Source organism: Corythoichthys intestinalis, chromosome 18 (genome assembly GCF_030265065.1).
Source record: "Corythoichthys intestinalis isolate RoL2023-P3 chromosome 18, ASM3026506v1, whole genome shotgun sequence".
Lineage (NCBI taxonomy): Eukaryota > Metazoa > Chordata > Actinopteri > Syngnathiformes > Syngnathidae > Corythoichthys > Corythoichthys intestinalis.
The window spans coordinates 18,565,832-18,592,674 of record NC_080412.1 but is presented as its reverse complement, the minus strand read 5'-3'; the positions used below and the strand labels follow the sequence as shown (position 1 = coordinate 18,592,674).

The following is a 26,843-nucleotide window of genomic DNA, read 5'->3' as shown; positions in this document are numbered from 1 at the left end:
TATATAATATGCTCCATTGTTTTTGTAATGTTGAAAAATTGGAAATCGACACTTAAATTAAGTTGTCTCACCCTGTAAGGTTCTAATTAGTTTGATGCTGCAGATGAAAAATGACACATTCTAAATGATCCACAAGATGGCGACATGCTTGAGAGAGGAGAAGCAACAGATGGTCTAATTAGGTGCCTAACAGGACTGATTAACTAATGACTCAAAGTCAGATTAAAAATTCCTGCTTGGGAACAGTATACAAAACAGTTTGGATGCCCATATATATAGGAAAAACACCCTTAGATATTTCAAATGACTATTAAATCAAGTTTTGACAGAAAGCTCCCGACCTGGGCTAGACAGAAAACCAATTACCTTCGGTCACGTCGCTTCAATGGGACTGAAAGCATTGCTTGAGAGGGACTAAGTGCAGCATTTAGAGAGATATTGCAGCAAGAAATGTTCTCATCCCGAGGGCACTAAATTATGTTAGAGGCATCATCTTTAAATTGATGCACAAAGTCTATTAAACATTTCATGACCTGCTTTGTGAACTTTTTTCCACATGGTACTCTCAGCAATGGCATTTCTCTCAAACTTTGCCTTCTCGCTGAACAAAACTATCTAACTGAAAGGCATGTCCTGTGCTTGATATACCAGTGAGAGTGTCTACCTCTATTTTGTTGGGGCATGGCTTAATTGGAGTCTACAGTGATCCCTCGTTTGTCGCTGTTAGTGGGGACCAGAACCTGCCGCGATAAGTGAAAAACTGCGAAGTAGCGCCCCCTACAAAAAGGTTTGGTTTTTTTTTTTGTATGTTCAATGTATTTATCCAGATTTCGCATGGGAAAGAGATACATATAAGACATGTTTTTTCACTTTATATATATATATATATATTAGGGCTGTAAAAATTATCGCGTTAACGCGCGGTAATTAATTTTTTTAATTAATCACGTTAAAATATTTGACGCAATTAACCTACATGTCCCGCTCAGAAAGTATTCTGCCTTTTGGTAAGTTTTACAGCAAGGCTTTTTGCGTTGTCCAACAGCGAACTCTTGTGGTCGCTTTGCGACATGGTTTATTATTTTCTTCTTTTCTTTCTTTATTATGGCTGCACGACTTCTCGGGCTGATAATGTTGTGCTTATATGATCCTTGGACAAGATTTGTCTGTAAGTATGGTTGTTGTAAAGAATGTACATATTATGTTAGTAAGCGAAATGTTATATTTTTTGTATGAGACGCTTTTTGTTTATGTTTAGTGAACCTGTATAGCGTGCTAAGCTAACGTTGTTGCTAATGCAATGCTTGTGTACTTTTTTTTTGTAGTTTTACGACGGTCTAAAGAGAACAATGGTTTGAGGCCATTTTATTAATAAATCAGATGAAAAAGGAAGAAGTCTAATTATTAAGGCGTCGTTCACTAGCTGTCTAGCTTTGGAAAAAGTAGACGCTTCGGAGTGAGGACAGCATAGACAGATTTAAATGACAGTAGAGTGAAATGCCCACTACAGTCCTTTTGTACCGTATGTTGAATGTATATATCCATCTTGTGTCTTATCTTTCCATTCCAACAATTTTTTTTACAGAATATATATATAATTTACAGAAAAATATGGCGTATTTTATAGATAGTTTGAATTGCGATTAATTGCGATTAATTACGATTAATTAATTTTTAAGCTGTAATTAACTCGATTAAAAATTTTAATCGTTTGACAGCCCTAGTTTTAATACAAAATTTCTATAACTTGTACTAACATTCATCTTTTAAGTCTTTCTATCCATGGATCGCTTTAACAGAATGTTAATAATGGTAATGCCATCTTGTTGATTTATTGTTATAATGAACACAGTACTTATGTACTGTATGTTGAATGTATATATCCATTTTGTGTCTTATATTTCCATTCCAACATTAATTTACAGAAAAATATGGCATATTTTATAGATGGTTTGAATTGCGATTAATTGCGATTAATTACGATTAATTAATTTTTAAGCTGTAATTAACTCGATTAAAAATTTTAATCGTTTGACACCCTTAATATATATATATATATATATATATATATATAGAGAGAGAGAGAGAGAGAGAGAGAGAGAGAGAGAGAGAGAGAGAGAGAGAGAGAGAGAGAGACACATACGTGTGATGGAAAACACTCAGTTGACTTGAAGTTCTGCTCTGAAACCCCCAATTTGGCCAAATTTCAAAATTTTCCTATAGGCTATGCATGTGTGATACATCATTGGAAAGCTTAAAATCTCAATTTTCTGGGGGGAGAGAAATTTGTAACAAGGGGGCATTTTTAAAAAAAATAATTAAACAGCGGTACTGTACTGTGTGAGAGTATGATTAAAGACGCGATAATTTTAACGAGATATTTTTGCATAACTACCTTGTTTCGATCCAAAAACTCCATGTAGCATGTCTCATCGAGTGTCAAGACACAGCTGTTAATGGTCACAGCCGGATTTGGGGGGGAATATATGGGTGAAACATGGTAATATAACTAGGGTCGCGATGCAGAAATTGCAGACATCAAGGAGTGGTCGAGATTGTCTTTTTCATATATTTACCCTTTTAAACTTTTTTTTTTTTCCAATTTTTCTTTGTTCGGATTGATTATTTATCATCTAACACAGGGGTCCCCAAACTTTTTCCTGTGAGGGCCACATAACTTTTCCCTTCTCTGATGAGTGGCCGGGGTCAGTTTGTAACAAAAAAAGTGTGACCATTGCAGGAGTGCCTAAATGTAAAAATGTATTGTTTTTCAGAAAGCCACAATCAAATAACCCTTTCTGGAGTCTTCACGGAACAAAAGTAAATAAAATAAAAATATAATATAATATAATATAATATAATATAATATAATATAATATAATATAATATAATATAACATTATTAATTAAATAGATAATAACCAAATAACCAGGCTTTCTGGGTTCTTCACAGAAAACAGCCAGGAAACAAATAACACTATTGGGGAAAAAAATTTAAAAATAAAAATGCTATCTGGTATTTTTCAGGGGGCCGGACCGAATGTGGAGGCGGGCCATATCCGGCCCATGGGCCGTAGTTTGGGGACCGCTGATCTAACGTATCGGAGAAAATGCGACCGTAACAAAAAAATATACAATTAAGAGATAGTTATGAGGTAGATATTCGTGACTTATTTACAGGCACCATTTTTTTCATTGTGACGTTCATTGTGTGTTTAAAAGTTTGGAATATGCGAATGAATAATTTAAATAAAAGTTTTTTGTTTTTTAACTAAATATTAGACATAAATTAATGATTCTAAGCTAAAAATGACAGCCGTTTTGAGTAATAAATATAATTAACTACTAACTACCTTCTTTTTATGGCTGGGTTGAAACAAAAGCAGTTGAGCGACATCTGTAAACGGGGGTCTCCAGGGTAAAACGGACAAATTAAAAATAGTTCGTAGGCTTAATGCACTATGAATCTGCTATGGCAGCATGTGGACATATTGTTCTATCAAACACAACAGTTGTGTTGGCTTAAAATACAGCAGTTTATTTTAAAGAGGGGTGATGTAATAATTATGATGTTTTAAACATGTTACTGTCCCACTGAATTATTTTTAAACAAGAATAAAGTACTATACTTTAGTAGAAAAGGCTTGGCTTTATTAAATGCTTCTGTTACCTTCTACCTTACCGTTTTTTGCCGTGAACACAACACGTCCGGCTGCCTCGAACGTCGCCACACACACACATTCACACACACACATATTCATTCATCGCACGCTTTCTTATCCCCCCCGCCTGCGCAATGCGCACACAGAGCCTATCTATTCCAAGGCAGCACTTCATTAAAATCCTCTCACTTACACACAAGAAGTTGCCACAGCAACCGATGATTGACACATGCTGCACTTCAGACGCCCGTGACTCTGGTAAGATCAAACACAAACATCCATCAACATCGTTAACTTTAATAAGCAACTCCAGTGCACGTGCACTGCCTGTCTGGGGTACAAAGACCACGGAGAGGGAGGGAGGGAGCGAGAGCTAGACTACTTGATCGGCTAGGGACAGCTCATCTGCATTTTTTTTTTTTTTTTTCTAAATTGAAAAAAAATCCGCGATGGACTGAGTGCGTGAAGTTTGAAGCGTGAAGTAGCAAGTGATCACTGTATACATTTTTTTTAATGAGCTCGCTAAGTAGGAAGTGAAGTTCTGACTACACTGAGCAACTCTGATGATGTCATTTCCAGAGCCCTCAAAGAAACGGAAGCGATTATATTCACCCTTTATCTTTTCCAGTGTCGACTTAAATTTTGTACGTTAATCCCATTTTACTTTGGATAAAAGGAGACACTGCCCTGGAGTGGTCATCAGTCTATCACAAGGCATGAAGAGAACCAGACAACCAATCATACTTCTTCAAACTGTCACTGAGAAGTCTTGGATAGCTACCCAGGAGAATGAACCACTTGTACTTTTATTAGGGATTTCAACTGGAGCCACACAGGACACAGAAGATTGCACTCCATTCTTTTTATTTTCAGCAATATGTGCCAATAAAATAGACTGAAATGCTCAGGCCAGGTTGAAATGTTTTGGACATGTACAAAGAAGTGACACTTGATCTGTATAAGGATGCTAGACATCAAGCCCACCAGCTTGGAGGAGAATGGGGTTAAGACGAAAAGGGGAAACAAGTACAACATCCAACACTATAAACTTCATGCTTGCTTAATCGTTGCCTTTGCCTCTTCGCTGTTGTTGCTCATTATTAAATCATATGATTGCACTTAACAACAAGACTCCTTTCTGACACTTATTAAAGGTAGCAGCTCATAGAAACCACAGAATGAGAAATAGCCAGCTACACTTCAGCTGCATGCAGGTGGGGAAAGTGAGTGGGCGGCGGCCCAGGCTCATCTGGGACGGACTGATGCGAAGTGGAAAATTTTGCTGCGGAATGACGAGTCTACTTTTGAAATTATTTTTGGAAATGATGGATACGTGTAATAAGGGCTAAAGAGGACACCGGGTCTTTAAGATTTTTAAATTTACAATAAATTGATACTTGCCCGCTTGCCACTGTCACATTTGTTTATTCATGTGTTTCAGTCATATACTGTAAATAAAAATTTGAGTATTTGCTCCTTCTTGTTAAATAATAAAATGTTCAGTTTTATTAAGAAATACATTGTCTTTGTGGTGTATTTAAAAAGTATTTAACAAACCTTTGTAGTCTCTTTATTTTTCATTTTACACAGTTCCAAACTCAACCCTCAAGCGACCAAGTTATTTCACCGACTAATTTGACCGAGCGGGGTCATTTGTCATCCTATTGACTTTATACAGGAATATTTACAGTGTATCACAAAAGTGAGTACACGCCTCGCATTTTCTGCAGATATTTAACTGTATCTTTTCACGGGACAACACTGACGAAATGACACTTTGACACAATGAAAAGTAGTCTGTGTGCAGCTTATATAATAGAGTTCATTTATTTTCCCCTCAAAATAACTCAAAATATAGCCATTAATATCTAAACCCCTGGCAACAAAAGTGAGTACACCCCTTAGTAAATACGTACATCCAGGGGTGAAAGTGGCTAGAATTTTCTTGCCGGAACTCCCCGACGTGAAGGCCGCCACGGAGCCAGAAATTTTATTTATCTATTTATTTTCCTTTTTTTTTTTTTCAAACCTCCTAAAACTACTGAAATGCAAAGAAAACTGTTTTGGCATAGTTATTTCTATAACACATACAAAAACTGATTTAAATTTAAAATTGTATTTTTTCAATGATTTGCAAAATAAAAGAACAAAAACTGCAATAACCCTAACCTCCATCCCCTTAATTTTTACTTTTCCTCATTTCCTCACAAACTAAATGCCAAATCTCAATTTTAACTACTTAAGAACATAGGATGCATATTAAAATTGAAGTCAATGTAAACGTTTACTTTTGCAGTCTTTTTTTATTTTATTTTTTTTATTAATAATAAAAAGATAAGTAACATACATTCAGAAAAATAAGTACAAATGACTTATATAATGCAGAGTGAAATGGAATATTATTTTGAAGATCGCGCAAACATTGACTTTTTTAAATCATAAGGAAATGAATAAGTAGCCAAACATAAATGAACAAATATAAGTCCAAAGTGCACATTGACAGCTAAGATGTTCTGAACCTCTCTATCAGAGCAAATAAAACTAAATATTATAAATAAGCCTCTTCAACTCTTTCATTGCTCTTAAAGATTTGATCCATTTTCTGTTGCATTCCCCTTTTTTTGTCGCATCAATTCAACAAACTTTTTGAACCAATCAGAGCTAACTATCTCTGCTGATCACATGTCAGCCAACTGAACGGATAAATGAGTCCAGGCGTTTTCCTTTGTTGCGTGCATTCGCACATTGACGTGACTCATCATCGTCAGACTCTGATAACTGCAGCAGCTGGGGAAACCTCCATGCCGTCCGTGGAATAAAATAAATATTAAATATCGGTGGAAACAGATTAAGCTACACAAGCACTTTATTATGCTTGTTGTTAACACTTTTGTATGTAAATCTGATGTTGGTAGGTAGATTGTTTTCTTCTTGGAGATGATATGCATTTGTGGCAGCTTAGCATTTTTTTTTACATAGCGTTTTGACAGTTGGCGTCATATTTTTGGAATCAAAGCACCGTGTACCGGAACAGCATTCAGGATCTGAATCTTATACCGGAACTGCGTTGCTACCCTTAATCTTATACCGGAACTGCGTTCCTGACCGTTCTGGCCCACTTTCACCCCTGCGTACATCCCTAAATGTCCAAATTGAGTACTGCTTGTCATTTTCCTTCCAAAATGTCATGTGACTCATTACAGGAGTGCTGTTAGCATTGCTGCAGAGATTGAAGAGGTGGGGGGCCTGTTAATGCTCAGACCATACGCCGCACTCTACATCAAATTGGTGTGCATGGCTGTCACCCCAGGAGGAAGCCTCTTCTGAAGATAGTACACGAGAAAGCCTGCCCGTCCCATCTGACCATAGGACATGGTTCCAGTAATCCATGTGATTTGTTGACATGTCTTCAGCAAACTGTTTGCAGGCTTTCTTGACAGCCGGGTGACAGCCATGCACACAGCCATGCACACAGCCATGGTGTACTCACTTTTGTGATACACTGTATAGATCAATGATTGTTGTAGAGTTCTTCGTATTTATTTCACTTTCTGTTGTGTTTTTCCTTCATAATATGTAAAATGTATGAACATTTATAAATATATATGGCGGAAAACACAGACAAGGCAGAAAAAGCCGTTTCTGCTCTTTCACTCCACTTTAAAATAAACTGCTGTATTTTAAGCCTGAAGAAATGTTGTTCTAAAGAACTGTTACAGACACCGCGCAGCCGCCAGCCACAAAAAGAAGGTAGGTAATTATATTTCTTATTCGAAATGTCTATCATTTTTAGATTAGAATTATTAATTAATGTCTAATATTTAGTTTTTTTTTAAAAAACGACTTTATCAAATTATTCACGCGAATATTTTAAACTTTTAAACAAATTGCGTCACAATGAAAAAAATAGTGTCTGTAAATTGGTCACGGATATCTACCTCATAAATATACAGCTTAATCATATTTATTTTGTTACTGTCGCATTTTACCAGATTTTTTAGATGATAAATAATCAATCCAAAGAAAAATTGAAAAAAAAATGTTTAAAAGGGTAAATGTTGGAAAAAGAAAATCTCGACCACTCCTTGATGTCTGCAATTTCTGCATCGCGACCCTTGTTATATTACCATGTTTCACCCATAAAATCCCCAAAAATGTCCGGCTGTGGCCATCCACAGCTGTGTCTTGACACTTGGTGAGACATGCTACACGCAGTTTTTGAATTGAAGCAAGGTAAGTACCCGATAATATCTCGTCAAAATCGTGGTGTCGTTAATTATACTCATGCTCTCACCTCGAGTGAAGGTTTAGGGGTTTACTTTTTTTTTTAGAATGCCTTCCATATATGGTAGGCTGATCGAACACTCTAAATTGTCCTCTAAATTGTCCGCCTAAGTATGAGTGTGTGCGTGACTGGTTGTTTGTCTCCTTGTGCCCTGCGATTGACTGGCAACCAATTCAGGATGTACGCTGCCTACTGCCCATAGTTGGCTGGAATAGGCTCCAGCACCCCCGCCACCCTCGTGAGGATAAGTGGCTCAGAAAATGAATGAATAAATAATTTTTCTGTTTTATAAAAAAGAAGCTAAAAATTGCCGATGAAACAATATTACATTGAGAAAGCTCTTGTTCCATCTTGTAAAATGCACGTTAATTTTGAATCTGTACATTTTTTTTCTTGCATTAAAAATGACAAAAACAATAAATCACTAAATGTAGTTTGTTTGCATTAAATACGTAGGACAATGTGATAATATAACTCAAGCATCAAAGTATAATATTGTTTGTACAGTGGTGCGGGAAGCCGATGCTGAGGGTGCTGCAGCGCCCCCCGGTTTTGGGGAGGAAAAAAAAGTTTTGGTAGAATATTTTTGTTAAAAATAAATAAATAAATAAATAAAACACATTGATACATAGCGTATTTAACTTTCGGGATTAAATATATATCTTTGAAAACGTTTTTGTTTGTTAATAACATGGTCACCACCTGACACCTTGCTTTTTACCGGGTCACGCTGAATAAGGCGCTATTGGAACGGAAAGTTAACTGTTGACAGAGGAGGCTTTAACATGCTGCAAAAATCTTTTTTTTTTTTTTTTTTTCTTAACAAAAACAGTGACATTTTCTAAAATTCAATTTGAGGTCGAAAATTGAAGATGATTATGATGATAGTTCTATAATAGTGCCCAGTGAGGAAAAGTTAGCTGCAGATTTACGTATACCGTGGAGTCCAGAAAAGAAAATCTACCTTTTGTGTCTTCAAATAGGTAAGACATGCTTGCATTGTAGCCATTTTATTATTTGTTGCTGCTGTTGAGGTTCCGCCGTGCAGAGTGCTCTTGGTTATTCGTGTGCAATTGACCTGTGACCTTTTAGTTTTCAAATGTGTTTGTGTGTCATTTCGCCGTCTAGCTGCGGGGATTAGCATTACAATACACGCGCACTTTTATTTCCAATACAAAAACTCCAACATTCACTGTAGGTAAAATAGAATGCTGTCTTTATAGTAGCCTAGTAGTAGTACATAAACTATTCAGCATGCATGTGTACTCCCATTGTGCACGCCTTGTATGGAGAAAACGCGCGAGCTTGACAAATTTGGACTGTAAACAGCTGTTTTTGGATGAGGAAAAACTAAAAAAAGATCTTCAGCCCTCCCTGCTGTGAGTGACTTCCAGCATCCCTGGTACTGTATGTATGTACACACACTGCTGGCCAAAGGTATTGGCACCCCTGCAACTCTGTCAGATAATGCTCAATTTCTCCCAGAAAATGATTGCAATTACAAATGCTTTGGTAGTAATATCTTCATTTATTTTGCTTGCAGTGAAAAAACACAAAAGAGAATGGGGGGGGGGGGGGGGGGGAAATAAATCATAATTTTACACAAAACTCAAAAAATGGGCCAGAAAAAAGTATTGGCCACCTATAAACATCATGTGATGCTTCTCTAATTTGTGTAATTAACAGCACCTGTTACTTAACTGTGGGACATAACAAATGGTGGCAATAACTAAATAACACTTGCAGCCAGTTAAAATGGATTAAAGTTTACCCTGTCCTGTGTCCTTGTGTGTACTACATTGAACATGGAGAAACAAAAGAAGACGAAAGAACTGTCTGAGGACTTAAGAGGCAAAATTGTGAAGAAGCATGGGCAATCTCAGAGTTAGAAGTCTATCTCCAAAGACCTGAATGTTCCTGTGTCTACCGTGCGTAGTGTCATCAATAAGTGTAAATCCAATGGCACTGTGGCTAACCTCCCTAAATGTGGACGGAAAAGAAAAATTGACGAGAGATTTCAACGAAAGATTGTGCGGATGGTGGATAAAGAACCTCAACTAGCATCCAAACAAGTTCAGTGTCAACCCGTACTATCCGTCGACGTCTGAACTAAAAGGGACTCTATGGTAGGATAACCAGGAAGACCCCACTTCTGACCTAGAGACATAAAAAAGCCAGGCTGCAATTTGCCAAAATTTACCTGAGAAAGCCAAAAATGTTTTGGAAGAATGTTCTCTGGCCAGATGAGACAAAAGTACAGCTTTTTGGGAAAAATTATCAACATAGAGTTTACAAGAAAAAAAAAACAGGCCTTCAAAGAAAAGAACACGGTCCCCACAGTCAAACACGGCAGAGGTTCCCTGATGTTTTGGGGTTGCTTTGCTACCCCTGGCACTGGACTGCTTGACCGTGTGCATGGCATTATGAAGTCTGAAGACTACCAAAAAAAATTTTGCAGCATAAGGTAGGGCCCAGTGCAAGAAAGCTGGGTCTCCCTCAGAGGTCATGGCTCTTCCAGCAGGACAATGACCCAAAACACACTTCAAAAAGCACTAGAAAATGGTTTGAGAGAAAGCACTAGAGACTTCTAAAGTGGCCTGCAATGAGTCCAGACCTGACACCCATAGAACACCGGTGCAGAGATCTGAAAATGGCAATTTGGAGAAGGCATCCTTCGAATCTCAGAGACCTGGAGTAGTTGCCCAAAGTGTCCGGCCCATTTTTGGAGTTTTGTGTAAAATGATAATGATTTTAATTTTTTTGTTCCAATTTGTCTTGTGTTTTTCATTGCAAGCAAAATAAATGAAGATATTACTACCAAATTATTTGTAATTGCAATCATTTTTGGGGAGAAATTGAGCATTATCTGACAGAATTGCAGGGGTGTCGATACTTTTGGCCAGCAGTGTATATATAAGTATGTATGTTTGTATATGTAAATCTCTGTTTATATGTATGTATAATTATCTAACCCAAATACACTCTGTATGACCCCACTCGGTCACTTGAGGGTTGTGTTATCAATTTTCAATTGTGTGTGTGTGTTTGTGGTTTGCATCATTGCGAGAGTTGGTTTCAACCATTTAGGAGGAAATAATTAGGACCTCTGCTCAGCATGATGCAGTGCAATTTTACACCACTGACTGCAAACTACTACTGCGTGCGTCTGACTGGTGTCAACTGGCATAATTATTTTTTCGTCAAGGCAGACTTTGGTTTGCATTTTCCTCTAAGAAAGGCGATTGGTCTGCGCAGGTAATAAAGTGGCCAGTGAGTGTGCCTTGCTGTTTGACGACAACAGGTGAGCGATGAGTGATGATGTCAAACAAATGCGAGTAAAAGAGTCGCTGGCTGTGGACTCCTGATGCGCAGTCAGAAGGTCCAAATCGAGCGTGTGGCGTCTCCTCCCTTGTCTCTCCACTGCAGTGTTTACCGCTTCTCCTCCTTCTGACTCCTCGCCTCTTGTGCCATCCATCGTACGCTGCCCACCGCAAGAGTAAGAATCCCTCCACCCTTGCATTCATTTATTTATCTTCGCATGACCCCACACACTCCTTCCTCTTTTCTTGTCTGTTACCTCGCTCGATGTTCATCTTTCCCCGCTCCGTGCGGTTCGGTCCATCTCCATTTACGCCTCTTCTACTCTCATGTGCACCGCTGGCTCTTTGCGTTATACTATTTGTTCGCGAGAACGGGATTAACCGCTTCTTCTTCTTCTTTTTTTTTTTTTTTTTTTTTCTAAAATAATTACGAGGGATAACATTTAGAGAGAAAAAACAAAACAAAAAACACTGGCCTTTCATAAAACGGCACTTTGTGGGATTTGTGACTCATTTTGCGGAGAATTAAACTGAGAGAGCCGGTCATATTTTACGCACCGAGCTGCGGATGAATGAACACCTATTGAATTTTTTTTTTTAACAAGAAAACAATTGGGGAATTTTTCTTCGCTGTGGCGTTTGTTAGAACCAGATGAACTAATTCGGATATGTCAAGTTTGATATAAATGGAATTCCAACACATAAGCGCAAGCGGGCAACATCTTTGGAGAGCATCTTGCTGTGTGGACGCCGCTCCGTCTGCCTTCCTCTGCTCATCTGCAGGCTAGGAGCCTTATTACCAGGCTCCTACGAGATTCGGGGCTTTCTTTGAGTACATGTGGCGCCGCTGTGCTGTGCGCGTCAAATGGAGCCGTCAACGAGTCCCTCACGCACATAGCCTGCTCCTTATAATCGACTTTTTCCTGTATCTGCAAAGCTCTCGGAATGTTCTTATCCACATTTTTTTCCTCAACTGTCTCCTCTTCAACCTGTAAGAATGATCTATTCACTATGTTCCTTTTGTTAAACGCTCTCATAGGCAACATCTAACATCTCCTGTGTGTTTTATGACGATGATTCAACTCAAGACTTCTTTTTTTTAATCCAAGACCTTCTTTGTTCCCACAGAGAAAAATGAAAAGTACGTGTACTTCTGAAGCTTCCAACTTCAAACAGTGAGCTGACTGAACAACTGTTGCAAGGTAAGTCAAAAAATGTCTCACTTGATGTTAAATAGAGGCAATTCATGGTATTTTATTCAATTGATAATGTATTAAATAATGGCCACGTCTTTGATTAAGGGTTAGGGTTAGGCTGTCATTGATGGTGAGAGACCTTCAATCCATTTTGATTGGGAAGTTCCCACTTAAATTGGATTGGACTATCTACTGCCTTCAGTGGTAGTGAAACATGATCACCCAATGTCAGCCATCACAGTTGAAATGGATTCAGTGTCTTTCAGTCAATGGCAGTGAATGAGTTAATCCCTTTGCCAGTGTTGGGTGGTAATAACTGTCATGAATAAGTGTCAATTAAGTGTCATTCAGTAAATGTCATTTTTGATGGTATCTGTCATTAGCATGCATGCATTCATTCATTCCTCTGACACAGTCATAAGAAATAATGTAATAAGTTGTTGTACCTTAATTTTTGGGACTGCTACTTTTTTCCATCGTGTAGAACCCTGCAGCCTCTAGTCCAATTTGGCTATGTATAGATGAATGCAGTTTTCTTATCAGATTTGTTGGGTGCGGCTTATAGTCAGGTGCGTCTTATAGTTTAAAAAATTACAGTATTTGTTTTTGTAAAAATTGTTACAAATACATTTCAAAAAATACATTTGAAATATTTTTTTTACCATAAATGAATGCAATTTCAAATTTGAAGCCCACCATAATTTGGTTAACATCCCAAGGGTGTAGGTTTGCATAGGGACGGTAGGGACATAACACTACCAACTTTTCAGGATGCTCAAGGGCTACATTAATACTGAAGGTCTTTTTCCCACTCAAGTGAGGCATTAACTTGACGGTCTGAACGGGACAAGTCGCATAGAAGTGGACCATTTCAAATGGTCTGGGTCACTTTCGTATGTGGTTTAAATTTGATCTGGGCCACTTTTTTCCAGAATGTAACGGCGGTCTGAACTGGCAAGTCTCCCAAAATCGGAATTCATGCGGCAATTACACCATCAAACAGTGAGAGAGACGGCACGCTACGGTAGCGGTGCAGCTGTTCGTTAGCGCCTAGCTTGCCTTGAACACGGCTTTTGGGGAAGGGTCAGGCTTGGCAACAGTCATAAAAAAATAAAAAATGGGTTGAGGATAAGCATGACAATGATTGGTTTTCTCTCTGTTCTATATTAGCAATATTTCAAGATTGCTTACACGGCCGAGTTATGTGTGTGTGACATGCACGGACAGTGCGTGCATGCTATCAGTCCACAGAAACTTTGAATATAAGCCTAAACGGGGATTATTTATGTCTGTTATTTGTGTCCTCTTTTTGGAAATCAAAATATGATTGCCCCGGAATGACAGCCAGCATGTGTAGTCATTTGTCATTTGAGTGATTTGCTCAGCGCGTGTCGGACTGCGAATTAGTGCGCATGCGTAATACTTGAATGGTCTCAATGGACAAAGGCAGTCTGAACGGGCATGCCAAAAAAACATATGACAAAAAATTGGATTTGTGCATTTGTGTATGAACGGTGCCAATTTGTTCCCACAAACTTTTAAGCAACCTTATTTGCATTATATACTGGCTTCACTTGTATAGGTAATTTAGATTGTCTTTCCATATGTTATGAGAATAGAATCGACCCTACCATTATTAAGTGAATTATTTTCATTATGTTTAGACATGCATTTACTCCTTTTTACTTGCTGAATGTGCCAGTCCATTTTTTCCTCCAAACACACGTTTGATATATGGATAACTTCCTGTCCTCACCAGGACGCTACGGCTCGGTCCTGGCTATACAGCGAGCTAAACTCCCAAATGATGATGCTGGATGTCCGTATAATTTGCTGAATCAATTTAGTCCTCAATACCAAACAGGTTCGCATCAATGTAAATAAATGATAATTAGGTGCTATTACAGCAATGACACAAACGGTTAGCATGCGTTCGCTAGCATTAGCACATCGTTCAAACAACCACACAACTGGCTCTAAGTGTCCGATCGCACGTGGAAAACACACAACAACAGAAAAAAATGGTACACACAGGCGTTGCCTCCGTAGAGATATTTTACAAGCATAAACAATTAACATAGGTTCGCAGCCGTCTCTCTCTCTCTCTCTCTCTCTCTCTCTCTCTCTCTCTCTCTCTCTCTCTCTCTCTCTCTCTCTCTCGCCAACTCTCTCAGAAACGCTGCTTAGCTGTCCGTCTTCTTCTGACGTGTGAGCGCTCTTGTTCGCGTAAACAAGTGCGAGTGTGCCTCCATGTGGGCGTGAAAGCGCCACAAACTAAAAGCATGCATTTCAATATAAAAAAGTCAAGAATACAATTGAACACACATTGCCAAAGGCAGAACGCCAACGTGGCCATAGCTATTAAGAGTTATTCAGATAACTATAGCATAAAGAACATGCTAACAAGTTTACCAAACCATCAGTGTCACTCCAAAACACCAAAATAACATGTGAAATTTATCATAATGTGTTAATAATTTCACACATAAGTGGCTCCTGAGTATAAGTCGCACCCCCAGCCAAACTATGAAAAAAAACTGCAACTTACAGTCCGAAAAATACGGTAGTTAGCCTGCATCGTAGCAGTGTCTGGTTGTGTCACTCATGTGGCATCCTGAGCCCCCCAACTCACCCGCTAGTGTCCTCTCCAGTCTCCTCATTGCTTGTTTTGAGACACGCACGGTAAGATTTGTCTTCTTATCTTTGCAAGAGATAATATGAAATGCTGCTTTAGCCTTAAAAGGTCTGTGCTGAGTGATCATCACACATTAAATGTAACTCGTAGCATTAGCATAGCATTCACGTTCGCGTTATCATTGAGATATTTCTAACGGTGAGCGTCCTCTTAAACTCTGTGACAACTTTTTTTACATACAGTTCGTGGCTTCCAGCTGGGTATAATTAATTGAAAATAATGTACTATTTTCCTGCTGAGTGTGTATTATCACGTGATAGATTTGTAAATGCTTATATATACTACAATATGTGCTCGTCTGTCAATGTTCATTCGAAATAATTCGAACTTGGAAACCTTTTTTATTCAATAATTTTTGGGATGAAACATTCGAATTTTACATACGAAAATATTAAGTGAATGTCAACCAAAACTAGACGTAATTAGTCTGAGTTTTGGTCAACAAAAACTAGACGAAGACAAACACATTTTGAAATGACTAAAATATGACTAAGACTAATAAGTATTATTGTCCAAAAGACTAAGACGAAAATTAAAAGGACTGCCATAAACAACACTGGTATAAGTCAATACTGATTTATTTTGCATTGATCATTTAGCCTCTCAATTAATTCGGTACATATTGTGAGAAATGTAGCTCTGACCCCCGTTCACCCAATCTGTTTGGTGTTATTAATATCCCGGCCCCAGCAAAAAGTGCAGATGCAGTTTATGCTGTTGTATTGTCCCCTACCAATGTTGAGACCAAACCTATACCCTTGCAACATACAAATCGTAAATAATCAAATCATACATCCATCAAATCAGGTTTTCTTTTAATGTTCATTCTTTTGGTAGCTTGCCATGTGGTTACATATTAAAGCCCAGCAGAGCATGATATATTGTTGTTTTTACTGGCAGTCTTCCAGTTTGCATTCTAGGAAGCAGTGAATTGCTCTAATATGCTGCGGTTACAAACGATGGAATTAATGTGATAACTCACTGGAACAAGTGCTACCTGTTTATGACAAAGGTCTACCAGTGCGCAAACACAAGCCTTCCTCCTCTTGTAGTCCCATCAGTTGGTGGGCTTACTATTTCCATAGAAACACCGCCCACTCAACATTTGTGCAAACGAAATATCATCAAATTTCTCATTATATTTAGTGTTATATCAGAAATCTATGACTTGAATTGGCACAGCTGAGTTTCTTCTAAAAGCAGCATCCGTTCTTGTTTCTTCTTCAGGACGATTAATCTTAAAGCCTTTGAAGCATTAAATTGTCTGTATGGGCTTTTCTAAAAGTAGAGATGAAACGCTGCAAGACATCCTCAGGCAAGAGGGAGTCAAGCGTTTGTCAGAGTTGCTGTCCATGGTGCTGATGCCTTACGCCGTCGGAGCAACAGTGTGATGGCAGTGATGTTGCTCTCGCACAAATGCAATCTGCTCGTTGTCAATTTGAGGCGTCAGAGAAAAACAAACGTCTCTCTCCCTCTCTGTGTGTGATTTCTGCAACTGCGCCACTTCACCTTGAAATGTGACGGCCCTGTCGAACGTGAGCTCGCAGGTCAGCGTGGAGATTGTCGGATTTCCCTCTGTTGCATGTCAATGAGAACACGAGGTGTAGCTATGCTGTCACATTCCCTTCTCTGCCGTGGAGAGGCAACCTATTTTTGCAACCGTCTTAAAATTTTGATCAGGCGCATCAGATTACACCTTCCCCCGTGTCCTGTTTTTTCTCTCAGTTCATATTGATGCTGATGTGGAGCCTTTGGGTTCCTTTGGCTCTCCACCTTGAATTATTCACTTCAAACTCTTCAAATGGCCATTTTGCAGGCAAAGAAACACGGTTTTCCACAGTATTTTGACGATGATAGACGTCCAATCATATGGCTCTTCGTTCTGCTGTGAATTTTAAATGAGTTTATCACGAGCAAATGTCCAATCAGTTTGAACTGGAAGGCTGGCAGCGAATGAACGAGTCGCTGTTTTCTTGTGCAACAATGAAAAATAAACGCGTTGGTGCTTGGGACTACAACCCTGAGCAAAAAGTATGGAATCACCAGTCTCGGACGAGCACTCACTCAGAATAAACTCAGATAAAAAGCTTGAAAAAAATAATTCATAATCACATCAATAATCAAGTTGTCAAGAGTGCATTGCATCTGCATTGGACTAGGTGTCAAGAGTCAAGAATCTGCATTGAACAAGGTGACGATGCTGGAAGTTTTGTTTGGTGCTGTTCCAGTGAGATTTACAAAGATGACTGCCTGAAGAAGACATCAGAATTCCCTCAGTCCTTGATGTAATGGGGCTGCATGTCAGGCAAAGGCACTGGGGAGACGGCTGTGGTTAAATCTTCAATTAATGCACAAGTTTACATTGAAATTTTAGACAGCTTTCTTATCCCTTCAATTAAAAATATTTGTTTGTCATTTTCCAAGATGACAATGCATCATGCCACAGAGCTAAAACTGTTAAGGCATTCCTTGGAGAAAGACTCATCCAATCAATGTCATGGCCTGCAAATAGCCCAGATCTCAACCCTATTGATAACCTGTGGTGGAAATTGATTTAAAAAAAAAAAAGGTCCATAGCAAGGCTCCGGCCTGCAAGGATGATCTGGCAACTGCAATCAAAGAGAGTTGGCACCAAATTAAGGCAGAATACTGTTTGTCACTCATCAGGTCCATGCCTCAGAGATTGCAAGCTGTCATAAAGGCCAGAGGCGGTGCAACTAAATACTAGAGATGTGTTTTGATTGTTATTTCTTTGTTTGTTTCTCATGATTGCATATATTTTTCCTCAGAGTGGCGTGATTCTATATTTCCCTGCATTTGCTCTATAAAAGTAACATTTACTGACCACTACAATGTTTTTTTATTCATTTTTTTAGTTTTCTGAATGCTAAAGAGTTGCACTTTTGAAGTAATTTATTATTTTTTCAAGCTTTTTATCTGAGTTTGTTCTACATCATAAAAATGTCAGAGTGAGTGCTTGTCCGAGACGGGTGATTCCATACTTATTGCTAGGGGTTGTATAGTCGACATGCTTCCCGCTTTTCACTTCCTGACAGCGTCTCCGTCAGACTATGTGACTACTCCCGTGTTACGCTGCTGTGGGCTGCTCTTCACACTGGGTTGACGCCAGTGTGAAAAGGCCTTCACGTAACTGAGTTGCTAACTCAATTACTTCTTGGGAGCAGTAATTTGTAACTGTAACTAATTACTTTTTTAAGGTAAGATTAACAACAATGTCCCAACATTTATTTCACCACTGACAGATTTCATGTGAAGATATATTTTGAATAACTTTTTGAATGAGCCAACCCGTAGTTTCTTGGTATTATGTGTTTCTTTAGTTGGAATGCTGCAAGAGATAGTATGGCTTACTGTGTGCTTAATTTAAAGGGATCCATGGTTAGAAAGGCTTGTAGTTCCTAAAAGATAAACGTTATTATGAGTTAAAATAATTTAATATTGAAACCTCTCTTGATGTTGTCGTTTATATATAATTTATAAAATTAGTTAACTAGTAGGTCGCCATTGTTGTTGACGTCACAGGGTGGTGACGTCACATGGTTATGCTGCCGGGCTTCGAAAGTATGACTCTAGCGACATGAACATGTCTTCTATACAACCCTTTCAATTTGAGAGGAAGATTAATGAGCATGACAGCACTGTTGATATTTCACAAAATGAGCAGCAAAAGCAAAATGTACAGGAAAGACGGGATGAGACGAGACGAGGGTAGGAAAAACAAAATGTGTTCTGCCAAAATGTGCTACAAAGGCAAAACAAAGCGAATTTGACACCCAAAGTACTGCTGTACTCTTTCAGCTTGTTTTGTTGTGATGCATACAGACAGAACATACTAAAATGCCTTAAGAAAAAATACTTAAACATAATAATATCAAATACGGATGGTTTACATACTCTACGTGACTAATGTGGTCAACAGATCAACAATCTGCTTTAAAGCTACCACAAGAAAACACCATGCTTAAAAGTATGAGATGGAAACACATGCAAAAAGTATTTTGAGGCAATGAAAAGGTAATAAAAGACCCAATAAAAACACAAATAGTAAGTACTCGCCGCTATTAACCGATGTGGGGATGTGTTGGACGTTTCGCCGCATGGAAGGAATTGAGTAACCCGGTTTTGTTCATCTAGTGACTGTAAAAATCTACATCATCACCCTGAGCCTACATTGTGCGCATAAAACATGGCGCCCTCCGTAGGTCAAAACTTGTACTAAATATTATAGATTTTTAAATCAATGGCAATATTTTATGTGTTTCTAAAAACATATAACATATAATAACTAGGGCTGTCAAACGATTAAAAATTTTAATCGAGTTAATTACAGCTTAAAAATTAATTAATCGTAATTAATCGCAATTAATCGCAATTCAAACCATCTCTAAAATATGCCATATTTTTATGTAAATTATTGTTGGAATGGAAAGATAAGACACATGACAGATATATACATACAACATACTGTACATCAGTACTGTATTTGTTTATTGTAACAATAAATCCACAAATGGCATTATTAACATTCTTTCTGTTAAAGTGATCCACGGATAGAAAGACTTGTAGTTCTTAAACGATAAATGTTATAGTTACAAGTTATAGTAATTTTATATTAAAACCCCTCTTCATGTTTTCGTTTTAATAAAATTTGTAAAATTTTCTATCAAAAGTAGAGTTAATATAATAATAATAAGAATAAAAAATAACAATAATAAAAATAGAGTGAAAAGTTTTACGTGTATTTTGCATAGCTAAATTGATATGGAATGCCAGTTTATTTAGCATTGTTGTTTAACTGTGTGTCAGAATAGGGCCTCATTACTATAGACTGAAGTGCTTTTCTTTTTGAGAACATTATTTTTTTTGGAGAGAGATAGGAATATTATTTTTGTTGTGCTTTCGCTAAAGGATAGTTATGTTTGTTGTGAAGGAGAAGCTTATGCCAATAAACGGCGCGCCTGTGTCCACTCGCCTTTACTGTATAACATATACAGTGGGGAGAACAAGTATTTGATCCACTGCCAAAACCCATTGGCAGTGTATCAAATACTTGTTCTCCCCACTGTATCTGTACATATCTTACCCAAAATAAAACAAGAGACACATAATTGCCACTAAAAGAAAGAAAACTTACCGAAATATGTGTGGAGCACAAATAGCAATTTGCATTGCATTGTGAATACAGCATAAACGTCTCACAACTACTAATTCTCCCACGTTTAGAAGACATAACATGAGTATGGGACGGCGCTGCCCCCAAGCGGCCGGTGGCATTCTCTTCACTCTTAATGTCCATAAACGGCCTCATTGTAATGTTTGAGGCAATATGCCAGCTGGTGCGTTAATTGCGTCAAATATTTTAACGTGATTAATTAAAAAAATTAATTAACGCCCGTTAACGCGATAATTTTGACAGCGCTAATAATAACATAAAAGAGCACAACTGTGGCTTATTAGAACCTTTAAGTCCGAGGTTCCCTTTAAGAATAGTTTAATTTCAGAGCAACTATGAACATCTTACAATTCCCATATAATAGAAACTCACTGCCACTGGGATTCATTCTCAAAGAATAAAATGTTTCCCAAAGGAAGAAGGAGCAGGTGATCTGATATCCAGCAATGCATTAATAAGCTTAATGCCGTCGGTTAATTTCTTTCTTCGGTATTTCCGCCAGGCAAAAACTTTGGAAGAGATTTGCAATTTCAGTATTCAGTGCCATTCCTGAATTAAGAGCTTCATATAATAGAGGCACTCGTGCTCTTTTGTATGCAAATGACGTGGGATCTAATAGCTTAGCAGGTTTGGAAAGCACAAATATTGGCACCTACTAATCGTTGAGTCACTGGTGTTGGCCTGCTTCACGCCCACACGTACAGTATTGTGTGGTCATTTTGCACGAAAGCAGCGGTGGAAATGTTAACCTTTGCTCTTGCAGTACGAAGAGAAACAGCAACTCAGTCGATAATGTTAGATGAGATGCCGAAAATAGACTTTGTTTAAAATGAGAAAGAAAAGACTGTGTCTGTGATGGTGTGACAGGATGAGAATACTGGAGATTTAATCCAGAGCAGTGAGAATGAATTCTGGCCCTGTTCTGACTCGTTGCCTCTGAGTGTTGCCAGCTCCTGGTTCTTGTTAACTTCAACAGACTATGAAATTTGTTCATTCACCACTCTCAGTCAAAACGGATTGGACTTCAAGCACCGTCAATGGCACTGAAACATACGCATATATAGCTAATCTTCCCAGTTTACAGTTTTTCTCAATTGCTTTGGTACGTTCTCAGATCGGAATTTACATTCTCAAGACTACTTGTTCAATCCTCACAACATCGGATCACGAGTGCACATCAAAAAGCAGTTTCTCATTTCTTTGAGCAAGTTGTAGATGTTTTCGTACATCCATGCAAATGATATTGTACATATCTCTGCTGTTTCCTACATTATCAGTTGCATCTGTCATGATGGTCAAAATGGACGATCATGGATCTCTATTGAATAGTCTCACCACCCACAACATCTAGTCATTACTTCATTGGATGAACATGTTGTCAGAATATGTCAACATGCGTGTGCTTATTTCTGAGCATTTTCATTACTTATTTTACATAACTCATTTTAACCTGCCAAAATTTGTGATAGTTTGGGACAATGTGGGTTTCCACCACTCCAACAAAGTCAGGGAATGGTTGCAACCCACAACAGAACGGTAATGGAGTTCTCCCACCATACTCTCAATTCCTCAAACTCATAGAAGAATTTTTTCCACATGGAGATGGCAAGTGTATGATTGCCAGCCTCACATTCAGATGACTCTTCTGGATGCAATGAATGCAGCATGCAGTGACATCACAGCAGATGCCTGCAGAGGCTGGATAAGGTATTCGAGAAGATTCTTTCTACCCTGTATAGCCAGAGGAGACATCCGTCCATTGTGACGTGAATGAAAATGGCCCAACAGGGAGGAATGCCAAGATGTGTAGAAAGAATGGGGGGGGGGAATGGTGGCGACCAGGTGAGGAGTACAAAGATAAGTGTGTCATGCCTACAGTCAAGCATTGTGGTGGGAATGACCCCCCCCCCCCCCCTTCAAGCTCTGCAGCAATGCTAACAGCATTGCTGTAATGAGTCACATGATATTTTGGAGTGCAAATGACAAGCAGTACTCAATTTGGACATTTAGGTATGTACGTAGTTCCCATGTGGTGTACTCACTTTTGTTGCCAGGGGTTTAGATATTATTGGCAATATTTTGAGAGGAAAATAAATTAACTCTATTATATAAGCTTCACACAGACTACTTATCATTGTGTCAAAGTGTCATTTTGTCAGTGTTGTCCCATAAAAAGATAATACTTAAATATCTGCAAAAATGCGAGGGTTGTACCCACTTTTGTGATACACTGTAGCAAAACAACCTGGATTACCTGCAAAAGCCAGTTTTTTGTGCAAAATACTTAGTGTATCGCTCAAAATTAAATTTATGTGTCAATGAAGATGTCAGTGCTGTCACAATGATAAGTCCTTGTTTCATTGTGTACAGACAAGACGATCAAATGGCTTAGTCATGCTCTCAACTGAACAGTTTCTCTGGTGGAATCTTTGACACTGAAGATGGTGTACTGTACGTACGTTTTGATAAAAATGGCAAGTTACACCATTGTGTGTGTGGGGGTTTTGCAAGAGACTGGCCAAGATTCAGTTTACATTTTTACTGTTACAACCTTTACAGACCATGTAATTGCATACAGAAAGCAAAAGACAGCACTGAGTATCACAAAGAAATATAACATAAAAGCAAAATTAGAAATGTGAACATAAGACAATCGGCCCAAACTCAACTTCAATTGCTGTCAGGATTATTCACCCATTCTTTCTATTCTATTCACATCTTGACGTTCCTCTCTGTTTGACCACAAATTTTCGTCCACGTCACAACGGATGTCCTCTTTTGCCACACAGCGTGGAGAGAATCTTCTTGAAAGCCTTATCCAGCCTCTGCAGGCATCTGCTGTGATGTCACTGCATTCTGCATTCATGGCATCCAGGAGAGTCATCTGATTGTGAGGCTGGTGATCATACACTAGCCATCTCCATGTGGAGAAAAAATCTTCTATGGGATGGAGGAATGGGGAGTATAGTGGTAGGAACTTCATCATTATTCTGTTTTGGGTTGCAAACCATTCCCTGATTATGTTGGCGTGGTGGAAGACATTGTCCCAAACCATTACAAATTTTGGCAGGTTAAAGTAAGTTATGTGAAATAAGTAATGAAAATGCTCAGAAATAATCACCCACACGTTGACATATTCTGACAACATGTTCATCCATTTTGCATGTAAAGGCTTATGCACTGAGGTAATGATTAGATGTTGTGGCTAGTGAGACTATTCAATAGAGAGCCATGATAATCCATTTTGACCATCATGGCAGATGCAACTGATAATGTAGGAAACAGCAGAGAATTGTACAAAATCATTTGCATGATGTGCACTAGTGATGTGATGTGAGAGTTGAACTAGTAATTGTTTGAGAATTGCAAGTCTCATCTGAGAAACGTACCAAAGCAATTCAGAAAAACTGTAATATAATAAATCAAAAATTACAATAATAATTTTCAATTACCAAAAGTAGTCACTCACCTGATTAAATGTTTTTATTACATTCATATAGCAGAAAGCAACTTTTGAACAAGTGTAGTAAGCACTGTGACTGAAAGGACTAATAAAAAATGTCACCGTTATTTTCTTTCAGAAAATTCAGAAGAATAGCAATTAGCTTCACAGCACCATGTTACTGCAAAAGTGGACTCCATCTTTCGCCCCTTGTGTATACATCACAGTCCTGCTACTTTTGCTCCCGGGAGTCCCTCACGTGTCACAAGGCAGCTCCGGCCACGAAAACCCCGGCAGAACGCCCGGTAACTGCTCCAGTGAAGATAACTGCTCTGATGGTGTGGTGCTGCCTATGTGGAATCCCCAGAATCCAGTGGTTGGTGATAAGGTGGCCCGAGCCATAGTTTACTTTGCCGCTCTCATATACATGTTCCTTGGCATGTCCATCATCGCTGACCGCTTCATGTCGTCCATCGAGGTCATCACCTCTCAGGAAAAAGAGATCACCATCAAGAAGCCCAACGGCGAGACGACGACGACCACCGTGCGGATTTGGAACGAGACCGTTTCCAACTTGACCTTAATGGCCTTAGGGTCATCAGCACCAGAAATCCTTCTCTCCGTCATCGAAGTGGTAGGCCACAATTTTGAATCCGGAGCTCTCGGACCGAGCACCATCGTGGGAAGCGCCGCTTTCAACATGTTCATCATCATCGCTATCTGTGTCTATGTGGTGCCAGAAAACGAAACCCGCAAGATAAAGCACCTTCGGGTGTTTTTTGTCACTGCCGCCTGGAGTATTTTTGCCTACATATGGCTGTACCTCATTCTATCTGTGTTCTCCCCTGGCGAAGTGGACGTTTGGGAGGCGGTCCTTACCTTTCTCTTCTTCCCACTCTGCGTACTCCAAGCTTGGATCGCGGACCGCCGACTGCTCTTCTACAAGTACGTCAATAAACGCTATCGCGCTGACAAGAACCGTGGCATCATCATCGAATCTGAAGGGGATGCCATGTTCACCAAAATGGACTTGGAGATGGACGGCCAGGGGGTCAACTCCCACACTCATCCGAAAGAAGCTCTGGACGGGATGCTGGAGGGAGTGGAGGAAGGTGGAGGGCTGAGTGCGGAGCAGGACCAAGAAGAGGAAGCGAGACGGGAGATGGCACGCACCCTAAAAGAACTAAAGCAGAGACATCCAGAGAAGGATATGGAGCAGCTGATTGAGATGGCCAACTACCAGGTTTTGGTCCAACAACAGAAGAGCCGAGCCTTCTACCGCATCCAGGCCACGCGGATGATGATCGGCGCGGGAAACATACTGAAAAAGCACGCTGCCGACCAAGCGAGGAAGGTTGTGAGCTGTCATGAGGCTAGTGGACAAGAGGAGGATCCCAACACCATCTACCTGCAGTTTGACCCCTCACACTATCAGTGCTTTGAGAACTGCGGTTCTTTAAAGCTCTCGGTGAGTCGTCATGGAGGAGAAGGTGGCTGCACAGTGAAGGTGAGGAAGGCTTGGTTCATAATAAGCATGAATAATTAAGCGTTATTTATTACTCTGGCTGCTAAAAATCCAATAAATGCTATATTTTCTCACAAATAGGTCGACTACCGCACTGAGGACGGGACTGCCAACGCCGGCTCTGACTACGAGTTCGCTGAGGGCACTTTGGTGTTCAAGCCTGGCGAGACCACAAAAGAGTTCACGGTCGGCGTGATCGACGATGACATTTTTGAAGAAGACGAGCACTTCTACGTGCGCCTCAGCAACCCACGCATTGTCCACCGAGCTGAAGTCTCCATCTTGGAGCCGCGCTCCATCTCCTCCGGCAACAGCATGGCGGGTATGTCTTCCCACATCCCCCCAAAAGCCGCCCTGGGCAACGCTCACACCGCCACGGTGACCATCTACGACGACGACCACGCCGGCATCTTCACGTTCGAGAGCAAGTCCACCAGGGTCAGCGAGAGCGTCGGAAACATGCAGGTCAAGGTTCACCGGACGTCAGGAGCGAGAGGCAAGGTTGCCGTGCCTTACCACACCGTAGAGGGCACTGCCAAGGCTGGGGAGGACTACGAGGAAGTGTCTGGCAAACTGGAGTTTCAGAACGATGAGACAATGTGAGTGACAAGACTTTTGGTTCTTTTTTTAACTAAAATCCCCAATATGATGAAATAAAACTTCCATTTCGTCATTACAAATTTTAAAGTCCACACATTTCAATACAAACAAATGACAGAGAAAACTCAAAGCTTAACCCTTTATAGGACCATAGACTTCATAATATATTGAAGGGTAACGGGGCACGGGGCCGATTAATAGAGGGCCTGCATTGTTGGCGTGGCGGTTAAAGCTGACAGAGTGGAATTACAGACAAAGATCTTTTTTCGTTGAAAATTCTTGTGAATAAATGCTTAAATCCCTGGTGCTGCGTCACCAGTAGATGGATGGCGATGTAGTGTGAAGTGCTTTGAGAGCCTTGAAAGGTGGAAAAGCGCTATACAAGTATAACACCATTTACCATTTACGGATATAGATATAGACAGTCTCGATTCCTTGTTAAAAGAGCAAAAAAAAAAAAAAACGGGCAGTTAGCATTTATTTTACATAAATATGTTGAAGTACGATGCTAGTCTGTTAGTCAATGTGGCGGCAGCCTTACAACAAAGAGCTTTTTACGTTGAAAATTTTTGTGAATAAATGCTTAAATCCCGGAATTCTTTATAGATATGGATGTAAAACAGTCTCGATTCTTGGTTAAAAGCAGAAGAAAAAAAAAGAAAAAAAAAACGTGCAGTTAGCATTTATTTTACATATATATGGCGAACTATGATGCTAGTCAGTAAGCAAATGTAGCGGCCGCCCTTTTAAACAGAGCTTTTCCGATGAAAATTCTTGTGAATAAATGCTAAAACGGCCTCGATTCTTTCTTAAAAGAGAAAAAAAAAAACGGGCAGTTAGCATTTATTTTACGTAAATATGTCGAAGTACGATGCTAGTCTGTTTGTCAATGTGGCGGCAGCCTTACAACAAAGAGCTTAATACA

General features: G+C 39.3%; 1 protein-coding gene across 4 annotated transcripts in view; it reads left to right on the top strand.

The window, feature by feature from the left end:
* The first annotated feature begins 11,087 nt into the window (after positions 1 to 11,087).
* Positions 11,088 to 26,843, top strand: part of slc8a4a (solute carrier family 8 member 4a) — a 71,235-nt gene continuing 55,479 nt past the window's right edge. The window contains exons 1-5 of one of the 4 annotated variants that reach the window (XM_057821258.1): positions 11,088 to 11,247; positions 11,373 to 11,442; positions 12,395 to 12,468; positions 23,933 to 25,300; positions 25,400 to 25,917. In XM_057821258.1, coding sequence (XP_057677241.1) covers positions 23,969 to 25,300; positions 25,400 to 25,917 — 1,850 coding nt within the window. In that variant the 5' untranslated portion in view covers positions 11,088 to 11,247; positions 11,373 to 11,442; positions 12,395 to 12,468; positions 23,933 to 23,968. Of the gene's footprint in view, positions 11,443 to 11,490; positions 12,258 to 12,394; positions 12,469 to 23,932; positions 25,301 to 25,399; positions 25,918 to 26,843 lie in introns of those variants that run through there. The other 3 variants (XM_057821260.1, XM_057821257.1, XM_057821259.1) reach the window with 3 other exon arrangements.